The sequence below is a fragment of the Antennarius striatus genome, chromosome 19 (genome assembly GCF_040054535.1).
Source record: "Antennarius striatus isolate MH-2024 chromosome 19, ASM4005453v1, whole genome shotgun sequence".
Lineage (NCBI taxonomy): Eukaryota > Metazoa > Chordata > Actinopteri > Lophiiformes > Antennariidae > Antennarius > Antennarius striatus.
The window spans coordinates 9,115,494-9,129,300 of record NC_090794.1 but is presented as its reverse complement, the minus strand read 5'-3'; the positions used below and the strand labels follow the sequence as shown (position 1 = coordinate 9,129,300).

Here is a 13,807-nt window from a genome sequence, read left to right as displayed (position 1 = left end):
TTATACTGATAGGCTTCTCTGAGAAACAGAACCCTGGCATGTTGTGATGTAAAGTATCAAGCCAAAGGACTCTACATAATACCTTCTTCCTGGCATGGTAAAGAAAACAGTAGGGCATGTAATAATCTGTGTGCTTGGTAAAATGGAGAATTGCTTGGCAAGACTGGATTTCATGTCATCCATCCACCTTCATCCCATTCGAGGTGAAGTGTCTCATTATTGATGAAAGAAAATAGTTGTGCAGGCAGTTTAGTAAGAAAAACAATCCAACAAAAGAATTCACTTATACTGAGAAATATGTTTTGATCAAGAAAACATCAAGCATCATCTTAGTAAAAGTGACACCAACACAACTTGATTTTAATGGGAAAATCACAGAAGTAACTGCCCTGTGGCTCTGAAAGGCAGCATTCAAATACTGAACTAATACAAACACTGTCCTATAGGCTTTGGATAGGGGCTCTGTTCACAAACTTATAGCACTGACAGTATTTAATTCAAGAGAAATTTCAGAGCCTCTTCAGAAAAAAATAGGTTTCTACAATCAATGAATGCAACTGATGGAAGAGAGAAGGAACAGCATAGCAGTCACAGCAGGTCCTAATTTACATCAGGCAGAATGCCAGTCCCAGTCCTGCCAGGAAATATCTGCTTAAATGGTGACTCTGCACATCGGATATTCAATTTGTTCCATAAACCAGGGATGAAAAACAATTATTCACAGGGCCCTCTTTTCATGATCTGTTTCTTCAAGATAGTTCCCGTCTTCCTCCCCACTAACAAATAAACCTCTGGATTAGTTATGTGTGTAGAGGTTCATGGGGGCAGCCAGATGAAGCACTCAGATCAGGCCAACTAAAAGCCTGTCAATCAGTTTGAAAGATAGAGTGAGCTTTGGTAATGCATGATATGTGCCCCCACCAACCTCATCATGCCCAGGGGATATAAGTAATAGCTACTAGATAATGACTTGATAGCTGGTTGTCACTTCAGAACATGGAAGAAAGAAGTAGGCCCATGTTAGAACTGTTCCATTTACATCAATTACAATACAGAGAGTGCCCTGAAACCCCCAACCAATCAATAAGAAGAAGTGTCAGGGGAGCCCACTGAGCCGAAGCTCCAATTTACAACTGGGGTATTGGGTGGGACCCTAGAGTGGCAGTGAGAAGTGCAGTAAAGCTGCTTTGCGTGCTCTATGTTCCTTGAACACATCCCAGCACAGGCTCTATTGGGGCAGAAAGAGGCTCATGTTTGAGTCATTCTTGCCTTCATATATAGCTGGAACACCACCTGTTGATTGAAATGTAAAAACGGTCTTTTGCTGTAATTGGCTCCCTCTGTGCGCAGATAGTGGAAATATGAAATCAACAGTCGAAAGATCAAAAGTGGGGGGAGACAATAGCAAGACAACAGGGTGAATGGAAGAGAGGGATGAGTTTTAGAAGTTATACGTTGGAGAGGGAAAGAGAGACAGCATCCAAACCAAGTAGAAAATAAATGCTGGTAACTTATAATTGCATTTACCCACTCTTCTTAACTGAAGTCGCATTCCACAAAACACTTTTGATATATGTCTGGTGCTTTAGGATCTATTAAAATAATGGAGATTTGTCATTATTCAGATATTATCTCTGTTGCACATTTGTCAATGTTTGGAGGCTGTAGAAAGGAAGGAGGACGAATGGATAGCTTCCTGCAAATAGCAAAAGCCTTTAGAAATGAGTACCATACATTTGATGTGACAGGATCAACCACCAAGAAAGTGTGACAAATAAAGCTATCTTTGCACTTAAGATGGCATCAATGGTTTCCCTTCAGATGGTCGATGACTGAACAACTATGCATAATGGTTAATGCCACATCAATATCATTGTAACCGAGAGACATAAACACAGTAATCTCTCGTTACTCGTGGTTAATGCATTCCAGGATCACCTGCAACTAACAAATTCCGCGATATAGCAACAATTTATTTTATTATTTACGATATTTATATAATTTAAACATTTATGAACCCTCCAATACTGATATTAAACCACCTTATATCTGTATTACCTTTTCCCACACTCTTATAGATTGTTTAAAACACTTTTAAGTGTTTCTTTAATACATGGAAGTGCACTGCATTCTGTAGGAACACTGTATATGTGTTTCTACAGTGTTCACATATATAGATATGTATATAGATAGAAAGTGTTTTGTTTTGAAGCAAACAAAGAGCCCTGCTATTGGAACAATTTAATATGTGCTAATGTGGATAGACCCTAACATCTATCATACCACAATAACAATGCCTCAGTGCCTAAAAATGTAAAGATAAGTTAATTGAAGAAACCAATTATGAGATGCATGTCTTTAGGTCTCTGACAAAGCATGTGTGAAATTTTGTTATATTCAAATCACTGATCCATTGCAAGTGTGCCATTCCAAATCCTCCCAGCTGTTGCATCCATCATGCTGAAAATTAGAATTATAACTGTGTAAAAATGCGGAAGAGTGTGATGGGGCACGCGCTGGGGTTTAAGTAAAAATATCAGTGAGCTACAAGAGGTTATGAAGAATAAATTAAAAGTTATATTTAAAAGTTACAACAATTACCATCTACCATACAAATACATCTCCAAACAGCAAGCACATCTTTTTGAATTTCCACATTGATTTGAAAACATGACCAAAATGAGACAAACTACGTTTTAGCTGCCAATTCTGTGTACAATATACCAAAAATAAGTGTCACATGTAATAAAGGAGAACATTTACCAAAAGTCGTTGGTGGTCAATCACTACTGGAGGATGGGGAGAGACTGGTTGTGGCTCTTCCTCTATCCTTTCAGCAGATCCCTCCATCTCTTCTGAAACTCCTTCTGTCACTTTGGAACACCCTATTAAAATGATTATTGATGGAAAAAAACGGTTAGCAGTGAGAGTTAGAAAGAACAATGCCATGTGATTGACTAGATGAACTCAAATCAGCTCTGTTGAGTGTTTTTCCTCACTCAAATAATAAAAAGTAACAACAACTGCAAGTCTACTTTAAATTACTAGTAGGGACTGAAGGAACATTATTTCACATCTGGCCTCTTTCCTATGCATTTATGTCTAAAAAGAAGTGCTTGATGAAAACATATGGACTGGCTGAGCTCATAATGAGTGTGGGGGTGGAATATCGGAGTTGTCTGTTGTTTGAGGAGTCTCAATTTATATGTGCTCCTTTGTCTGATTGTGCCATCCTGACAGTTTCTGGAAATTCAAGAAGCACCATCACCTCAGCTTTCCAGCTGGAATGTGTTCAACACAAGTCTATACAACTTGAGTTGCATTATTCATACCCTCTCTGTTTTAACACCTAAGCTTATTTAAAATTACAAGAGTTAAAGTTACTTATCATAATTATGTGGTGTGCAAATGGAAACAAACAGAATTTGCTGACTTGCTTAAATGCTTATCAGACCCAATCATTTCTGTGGAGAATGAAGAGATCAAAGTGGGTAGCTGGGAACATGGAGACATCTTTTCTGACTTAAAAAAAACCTTCTCAAATAGAAGTAAAACAAAAATTAAAAAAATACTGACTGATCTGTTATGTTGTGGTTCCAAATAATTTCAAATAAAAATTGGTTCCTAGAATGTGTTGTACTTTCGATGAATGATTAAAGCATCACAACATAGGTACATAATAATGACAGAAGAGGAAAACCACTCTTCTCACTGTGCTTCTAAGACAGCCTCACGGAAAATACCTTCTGGATCCTCTTCAGCATTTTCTGTTACAGTCCTCCAATCCTGGGGAGAGTGCTCCTGAGTTGGTTTGCTCTCATTTTTGTCTTTGTGCTCATCCTGTTCAGGATTTTCATTCAGAACCTCAGGTGTGATCTGAGGAGTTACGCTCTCAGCTTCATCGCCCCTCTTGAGGATTTGTGAGTCCAGACTGTCCATTGACTCATTGCCATTTACACAGTCCACTTGTGACAGTATGACACCTTCATCATGCTTGGGCTGGGCTTCAGCGTTTGCTGACTTGCGTGTTCCATCCATAGACTGGAAATCACTCTGTTTGTCTTGGCTAATCTCATCTGCCTTGGTATGAGAACTGTCATCAATGTGGTTCAGCTCAGTAGATTTATCTGGTTTATCTTCCTCTTTGGCTGGTTCCTTCTCTTTAGGTGTCGGCTCTTCTTGGGCTGTACAGGCATCTGGGGATTCCGCAGGAGCTGCAACAAGGGGCTCATTGGAGCTCTCCTCCTCTGTAGAGGGGAGATGGGGATGGTGGCCATTGGGCTGTGGACCTGTGGTATCACAAGATGATTCCTCATCTTGTGTCAGACACGAGTCACTTGGCCCCACAACTTCCATCTCTACCTCTGGCTCCTCCTCTTCTTCTTCCATTCCTTTCTTGTATGTCTTCTTCTTGCGGATTATGCCCCTCCCCCAAGTTGGTCGCCGGCGAATTTTCCTCTTTATGTGATCTGCAATACAGCAAAGAAATAGAACCAAAGACATGGAAGACATATTTTAATTTGAACAAGTAAAAACATTCATAAAACAGATTGAGAGACAATACAAAATCACCATCTTACTTCCAATAACATTCTAAAATGTCTTGGCCTTAAAAGTAAATACACAAACTGAAGCACACCTGCAAAACTTTAACTTTTGGAAAAACTGGATCCCCTAAACTGACCAAGTACATGAATATGTGATAGCTCCTGTACATATATGACATTTCTTTGGGCAAAAAGTCATGAAGTTCTCAGCCTACAAGACATGAAGAAAGATGCAAGTGAAGTAAGACAGGATAAAACAAGGAAATGCAAAACAACAAAAAAAGAAATTACTTTTTAATATCAAATGTAAATAATTTAGCCCATTTAAAGATTTTTAGTCTGAATCGAGAAATAAACTAAAATTTTAATGGTTCCTCGCCTTCCCTTTTAAACGATACTGGAGAGGAGAAAAAAACACGCTTTGTTGCCCAAATAATATAATAGCATAGTTTGCAAATTGCAATTAAATCTGGATATTTGGCTTTCCCAGTGGAGCAAAGGCAGTGGAAAACAAGACAAAGACAGCAGCTGAGTTACATCATGGATGTTAGACAGTAATGACAACAGATGGTGTTTGTAGTTTTAGGAGAAGGGGACAACCAAAGCCTGCTCTTTCTGAGTGTGCGGTAATAAAATGTCAAAGCAACCAACACACAAACAAAATATGCCTGACAGAGGGAAAAAAGGGATAAACTTTAAGGCCCCATAAAAGGAGCTGTGTCGAGAAGAGCTCAGCTATCACAAGACTCCATAGTGCTCTCATTTTGGTGAAACATACAGTATATCTTAAAATTTGTGGCTTATAACCACACCTTTTAAGCTGTTGAAAAAAAGTTCTCCTTAGTTACCTGTCTGTTAAAAGGCAAATTACAAAAAAGAACTATGAGTCGTCTTTCAAAATGTTTTTAACCAAGGCTCAACTTTCCAATCTGATGGCATAATTACGCATGTTGTACAAACATAAGAGGAAGGTGCAATATGAAACATTCTGTTCAGCACGTGTTCTCAGTAGAAGGAACAGGCATGCACACCACATGCACGCACATGCACACACACACACACACACACACGCACACACACGCACATGCACACGCACACCCACACACACACACACACACACACACACACTTCAAGTTATGTTTCTTGTACTATGAAAACTGAAACAAAAGGGGGGTAATTTGTGAAACAATTCTTGTTGATTAGCTCAGGCTTTCCTCTTTAGAAATGGAATTCCCAGGAGACTGATTTAATGACCAATCATGTATATATTGTCAGTGACAAGCAGCTCAATAGTAAAACCAGTGGGGAATGGATTACACGTTATGCCATCTAATGCTTTAAGTTTTAAAAGAAACATCTGTCTAGGTAGCTACTATTTCTTTTTATGCAAATTTTCAAGCACAACAAGCACTTGTTTTAAACACCCACATCTTGACATTAGGGGTTACAAAAGAATACTTACAATCTAGAGCACAAAGTGTAAAAACATCAAGGCACATGGACTGAAATACTACATTAAAAAAGCACTCTCAAAAGAATTGAAATGTGCCAAGCACTGCCCTGGCTATGCATATTTAAAAAAAGAAAGAAAATGTGATCATTTAACAGAAAAGCTCAGAGTCTCCACAAATATCCACAGAGACCTACAGTATATCTAAGAAAATCTCAGCCTCTCTCAAGTGGGTACAAGGACAGCTTGAACACAGAGTAGAAGAGTATGAGAAATGATTCTACTTCTCTGCTTTAAGTGATTGGACAGAGATGTGAAAAAAGAGCAAGACAAAAGACATACTGTGGATATTTAAGAATTCTGTATGCTAGCATTACACACATTACACTTATGCATGGTCAGTTGAACCAAATCCTCGATTTAGTGATGGTCTCAGTGGGCCAGCTATCATGATTATGATATGAAGCTTGCTTCCGACGGAGGAAGACGTGACATAGAAAGGTAGTAAACAGCAGGTTGTGGTCAGCTCTTAAATTATGCATGAAAACTGTCAGAGGATGAACAGCCAATCACAGAGGGGAGGTATGCCTATAGGCGACAGAAAGAAGAGTCGAAGAGGAAACAACCAAATTGTATTACAGAAATTAAAGGTGCCTAACCAACACAAGATTCATTAAGTCGTAGAATTATTCAAATTTGCATCACAACACACATACTGATTATCTGTATTTTCACCTGAAAAAAATGTGGTTTCAACTCACATACAGAATTGTCATTTGTTTAGTACATAAGAATATGGACAGGTGCTGAACATTTTTTTTTCAGTATCAGGGATGTTTTGGTGTTTGTAAGCAGTTGCTCACAAAATGTTGACTTGACATATAGCAAATGGAAAACTTGGTCTAGAATGAAGGCATTACCCTCCTCAGATCTGAATCAAATAGGCATTGCCTTATAGTAACCAGCTTCCTACTGGCCAACAGTGCCCATTTACAAATTGTCCTGGCCATGCATTGCTGCATAGTCTGGACTAAACATATAAAGACTAAGAGTGGTTCAGAGGTAGAGCATGCGGTAGAGCGGGTCGTCCAATGTTTCAAGATCGGCGGGTCGATTCCCGCTCCCGCCCAGTCACTTCGGAGTGTGAGTTGGCAGAGGGAGGTGTCAGCTCACCTCCCAAGCATTGCCGAGACGCACTTGAGCAAGGCGCCATCCCCTTTCCAAGTTGCTCACTGGAGGAGCACCATGAAGGAGTTGCCTGCCACTCTACCTCACCTGCATACCTACAGGCCCCTGGAGTGTGTGTGTTACAAGTCTGTACACACTATATATGCATGTACCCACTAACCTGTGTGTAGAATTAATTCTTAATTTCCCTTTGGGGGATTAAAATAGTTAATAAAAAATTTTTTTTTTAAATAATAACATATCGAGGAATGACTGACGGATGTAAGTATGCAACTGTTAATACAAGAATATGACACACGTATTTTTTATATACCATCCTATTGAAAATCTTCCATAAAAACAGCATAATTCTTCAAAATGCAACTCGTACTAATTTTTGTAACTTATTATTTTAGCAATCTATATGATCTCATTGGTCTGCAAAACTTAAAATAACCCTATAAAGCATTTCTAACAATTGGTTTTTACAAACAAATCCACTAAATAATAGAATAAAACACTATTAATTATGAATTTTTGATCAGTTTATGATTCTAAACGAAAAATCTTACAGTATCAATATGTTTGAGTCTACTAGTATGGAGTGACCAATTCTACAAAAATCACTCAAAAAGAGCATGCACACCTCTGAAGTGTGTGCACAATTTGTGTGTGTGTGTGTGTGTGTGTGTGTGTGTGTGTGTGTGTGTGTGTGTGTGTGTGTGTGTGTGTGTGTGTGTGTGTGTGTGTGTGTGTGTGTGTGTGTGTGTGTGTGTGTGCTTCAACACCAAATAAGAACACTGTCTTTGCCTCCAGATAATGCTTAGTCATTAATTCTCTCTATCATTAACATGTAGGCATTGAGCCAACAGACGGGTATATTTATGCGGATAATGAACATTTTGTGATTCAAGGAAAATGTAAAAATAAAAATATTTTTTGCAGACATGTGCTGAAAAAGTAATTTAATTACCATAAGGAATATGCGTGTGTAGCAGTCCAAATATCAGTTACAGTTTGAGAGTGATAGATTTTCAGTCCGTATTAAAGCAAAACGGAACAAATACTTACAACAGGAAACCAAATTGAAAATATTGCATATTACACTTTCATATGTTGAGCAAGGAAAATGGAACATCAAAAAGTGGTCTCCATGTGAAATATGAATCTGTCTGGCAATGTATGAAGGCAATGTCACTAAGGTTTAAATCTACTATTAAAGAGAAGTTGGATTGTAATCATTAATGAAACTATGTTCAATGTGGGATTATAAAAACCTGCTCAGTGCTTAGACAACTTCCATTTGTATAACTGCACAAAAGACATTATAATTAAGCATTAATTGATTAAAAATGAAAATTATTTTTCAGAGGATTAAGGATAATGGGGGATTAAAGATAATGAAGGAACGGATGGACTGTTTCGAAATGTCCCAAAAATGCTTGATAATGACTGAAAAAATGCAATGTCTTCATTCGGACAGACTGCTATCTTACAGACAAGCATTTACTTTGATCAGGTTTTTTTGAAGTACGATTTACAAACTGCTGAAAAGACCTGTGTCTTCAAAATTCAACATTTATCAAATAGAGCCAACAACAAGGCAGTCAGAGACTGCTACATCCCGCGACTTACCCTGACCTACTTTCAGGGTAGGTCAGGGTACCCTGAAAGTAGTACCAGACTAGTGCAGACTGGTGTATATTAAGGAGAGGGCCAGTGTGAGTAAAACCATAGATCAAAGCTAGTGCACAGATCAAAGCACTAGCTTCTATCTATAGCCTTTCACTGGCCATCTCCCTGGTCTGTCTATCTTATCTGGTTCCTGAGTGCATAAAAGTTGAAATTTGACCTTCACCTAGTTTTCTTAAGGTCACAGTCATTGTCTCATTTTCATCCCCTTAGCCGAGTAATGTATTTTATGTTTCATCTTTCTATCTGCAATGGTTTCGAAGATATTTGGTGGACTATCGAACGAATGGATGAACGAACGGTGGAACACTGACAATTACAATATAACATTGCTTTGTAATTATCTAGAGATTACAAGAAGGTGGAGGATTTTAAAAGTACTTGGGGTCTACAGTCCAGAGTGTGCGGAAAAGAGGTGAAGAAGCGTGTAGGAGGATGGAACGGGTTGAGAAAAGGTCAGGTGTAATGTGTGATAGAAGAGTTTCAGCTAAAGTGAAAGGAAAGGTGTACAAAACTGGTGAGACCAGCGATGTTGTTTGGTCTACAGACAGTGTCACTGAGGAAAAGACAGGAGACAGAGCTGGAGGTAGCAAAGATGAAGATGCTGAGGCTCTCTTTGGGAGTGACCAGGATGGATAGGATCAGGAACGAGTACATCAGAGGGACAGAACATGTTAGAGGTTTTGGAGATAACATCAGCGAGGCCAGACTGAGATGGTTTGGACATATACAGAGGAGAGATAGTGAATATATTGGTAGAAGGATGCTGAGTTTTGAACTGCCAGGCAGGAGACCTACAGGAAGACTAAAAAGGAGGTTTATGAATGTAGTGAAAGAGGACACGAAAGTAGTTGGTGTGAGAAAGGAGGATGCAGAAGACGGTTAGATGGAGGAAACTGATTCGCTGTGGTGACCCCTGAAGGGAAAAGAAGAAAGGAAGAGAAGAAGAAAAAAAAGACTATGCTGAATTGTAGAGTCACTGTCTCTCAGCTCACTATAATTATTAGGTTTTGCATGCTCTTGCACACATACAGTACACGGATGTATTCACTCAGATGGTCACAGACACAACCTGGCACCCAAGTCTGCTTCTTGTCATCCTGGTTCATTGGAATCGACTGGACTTGGGAACTCAATCTTGTAACATTAATGAAGTATTGATCCACCCTGGTCTCATCAGCTGAGACTGATGGGGAGGAGTTTCGATGTTTGGAGCTGTGTAAAAATCTTAAATTTTAAAAAAAATCATCTTTTTATGATTTTGACATGGATGGGCTGGGATGATCCCTTTCTAAATATACTTTCATAGAATGGTTTATTCTTGTCAAACTAGATAATGCATTAAGGTTTTCTTGTTTCTAACTAAAGAGTCCTCTAAATGCATGTGTGGAAAAGGGCTGATGTAATTTCTGGCTACTAGTTAGGACTTGCTGGTAAGGTGGTGAAGTTGGTAGGGCCGTCACCTCACAGTAAGAAGCTTCCCGGGTTCGATTCCTTTCTGTGCAAAGTTTTGTATGTTCTCCCCATGTCAACATGCGTTCTCTCTAGGTTGTCTGGCTTCCTCCCACCTCTAGCCACATGAATACATGAAATTTAGGTGAATTAATCACTCTAAGATTTCTGTAAGTGTGAATGGGTGCGGGTGTGATTATGGGTGCTGATACTATGAAATTGAAATTTCATAGTAGCTGATTCATGAAACCCTGTGTCAGATGCAGTAAAGCAGTGCAGGAACACAACCAAGTCTCCTCAATGTTTCACAGAAGTGTCTTTGTTCTTTTGATATACTTCATTTTTGAATCCATGAACATAGAGTTGATGTCCCTTGCCAAAAAGTTCCGGTTTTGTCAAGTCTGTCCATAGGGTAGTCTCTCAGAAGCTTTATGGCTTATCGACATGCAGTTTCACTTTTTTTTGTTTTCAACAATGATGTCCTCCGTGGTTGTTTCCCATGAAGTTCACTTTGACTCTAACAGCAGATGGTGTGATCTGACACTAATATACTTGGCCTTGGAGCTCACCTTCAGTTTTTTTTTAGGTTGTTCTGGGCTCTTTTGCTACCATTTATATTATCCATCTCTATGATTTGTCATCAATTTTCCTCCCGTGGTGGCCATGTCTGGTGGAGATTGGCTACAGTCCTATGGATCTTCAATTTCTGGATAATATTTCTAACAGTAGTCACAGGAGCGGCAGTGGCTCAGTGGTAGAGCGGGTGGTAGAGCTTGTCCAATGTTCCAATATCTGCGGTTCAATTCCCACTCCCGCCCAACAACGGCCGGAGTGTGAGCTGACAGTGGGAGGTGTCAGCTCACCTCCACAGCACTGCCGAGGCACCCTTGAGCGAGGCGCCCTTGAGCAAGGCACCGTCCCCCTCACAAGCTGCTCATTTGGGCGCTCCACAAAGGGGCTGCCTGCCACTCTACCTCTCATTGCATGTTTACAGGCCCCCTTGTGTGTGATTGTGTGTATTACAGGGGCCTTTACACACTAATATGCATGCATGTGACTGACCAACATACTAGAGTGTGCATTCTTAATTTCCCTTTGGGAATTATTAAAAACACCAAGCAGCTAGGAGATGTTTTTTTAACCTTATACCTTTAACATGCTTGTCTATAATGTTCTTTCTAATCTCTCTTCTGCTTCCTGTGATCCATGTTTAGTGTGGTACACACCATGTCACCAAACAGCACAGTGACTACTTGTAACCCTATAAATAGGCCAACTGACTGATTAGAGGTTTAGAGGTTTGTAGAAACATGTGATGCTAATTAGAGGACACGCCTTGATTGAACATGTCCCTATGGTCACATTTTCTGCTCTAGGGGTACCATCATTTTTGTTTCATGTTTCATGAGTTTATTTTTTAAAATAATTATTCTTCATTATTCTTGTGCTTGAATGTTATATTTTCGTCACTCTATGCCTTCCTGGAGATTTCAACCTTTGTCTTTCATTTGAATTAGTCCACTGAGCAGTAATTAAGACAGCACAAAGGTGGTGTATCCCTTGTGATGACTGCTGAATAAATTTTACATCAATGGTGACCGGTGGCTTATGTATAAGTAATGATTTTACCCATGATTTTGAGAAATACAAAAAACTTTTTTTCTTAAAACATTTGAAACAAAGGCAGTGGGAAAATGAAGACTATTAGTAATCCAACAAAGCCAATCAGAAATTAAATTAATTCTATTTAGTTTTAACATTTACAATATCTCAACAGACAACATTTAAGACAATAAAAGCAATAGCTTTTGTAAGTATTAGGTACCGTGTCTGCTCCTTGATCTTCGCATATTTTCCATTCATATTTATTTAATCATTTTGATTATAAATATCACTATTCTCAAGAGGGATAGAGCCACAGTAAGAGTCACATTAGAACCTATGAAAAAGAAGAGATGAAATCAAAATATAAGATACCACAGGAGAGAAGATGATCAAGTCAAACAGATGAAGAGAATGGCTGTGGGGACAGAATCCTGAAGCTGTGGGCTCACAACAGGAAGACACTCATTTGTCACATGGTCTGGCACTTCACACTGACATTTAATGAAATGTTCAAATCAATAACAAATACTATTCTTGCATTGTGAAATGAAAGAAATCAGCCACTCCCTTCAGTTGCTGTATTTCTTTTTCATTTTTCACTCCCTTCATTCTCTTTCCCATGTGAGGGACCCCCGTTCTCCGTCCACAAACACAACAGTAAACCAACTTCAAACTCTCCAAAATCTTGTAAACACATCACCATATATTCAATTTAACCTGTCCAGTATCCACACATTGTCAATATGGCAGTGCTGCCATCATCTTCAACTCCAATAATGAGAAATTATGGTCTCTAAAAAACTCAAAATACACCTGAATTTTGATATAGTCAAAGTCTGTGGCCATTGTTTAATCAAATCATATGAGAATTGACTAATGTCAACTATATGAGAGCATTATGACATATTTGTGATAAGAATGTAATTAACATCTAACAGGTATTTTATGTACTGCATAATAACCATACGCAAACATTGCTAATCCCCATATCTGTGTTTAATTGTCTGTTTCTCTACCTTTCAGAAAAGCTCAAAGGACCAGTAACTAAAAGGTTTCTCCTTTTTATCTATACAGGTACCAGAGCAGACACACTCACAGGTTTGAGGAATTTAAGACGATATTATTCATTCAGAGAATCCAATCTTTCCCTGTCCTTCTCCACTGCTGCTCAGTAAATGGCCAGTGGGATTACAGTGCCCATGGTGCCCTCATCTCAGAAGACAGATATGCCCTAGTGTATCAGAAGCTCCAAGTGTTGAAGATGTCAGCCTACACATGTGCATACATACAAAGTGAGGTATGAAAGCCTTCTGGGAGGAAGGTCTGTTACCTCCAGCACAAACAAACATACAGATAGGCTGTAACAGTCCAGCTACCTTATTTTACTGATTACAGGTTAGAACTCCTTTGCACAAGACCAAATATTTCCAAAGTAAATAATGTCCAACAGCTATTGTTTCACATAAAGACAATGCTGGTGCACCATATTGTGAAATGGATCCTCACAAAATGTATGTTGTAACTGATGAAAATTGTGACAGTACATACAAAAGAAGGTGTTAGATGAGGCTGCAATAGTCATTTGATTATCCAAGTACAATATTGCCAGAAAATATCAGGTCACTGTATATCCCTATTTCTATTCTGCTTATTGGTAATAACAGTAATTATAACAACAACAATAATAATAACAATAATAATAACAACAACAATAATGACAATAATAATAATAATTATTATACATGTTATTAAGAAGTTAAGCTCTTTTTATAAATTATGACCAAAAAAAAGTTTGCGATGTTCAGTCATGACATTGTCAGCCTACTGAGCTGGAACCAAACATGACTTGCCAGCCTGACCCTAAAAGAGAATCAGCCATGATAAAACTGTAATT

General features: G+C 38.7%; 1 protein-coding gene across 1 annotated transcript in view; it reads right to left on the bottom strand.

The window, feature by feature from the left end:
• Positions 1-13,807, bottom strand: part of atad2b (ATPase family AAA domain containing 2B) — a 62,876-nt gene that overhangs the window by 16,603 nt on the left and 32,466 nt on the right. The window contains exons 25-26 of the mRNA XM_068341995.1: positions 3,744-4,469; positions 2,764-2,885 (exon numbers count right to left, since the gene is read on the bottom strand). Coding sequence (XP_068198096.1) covers positions 2,764-2,885; positions 3,744-4,469 — 848 coding nt within the window. The remainder of the gene's footprint in view (positions 1-2,763; positions 2,886-3,743; positions 4,470-13,807) is intronic.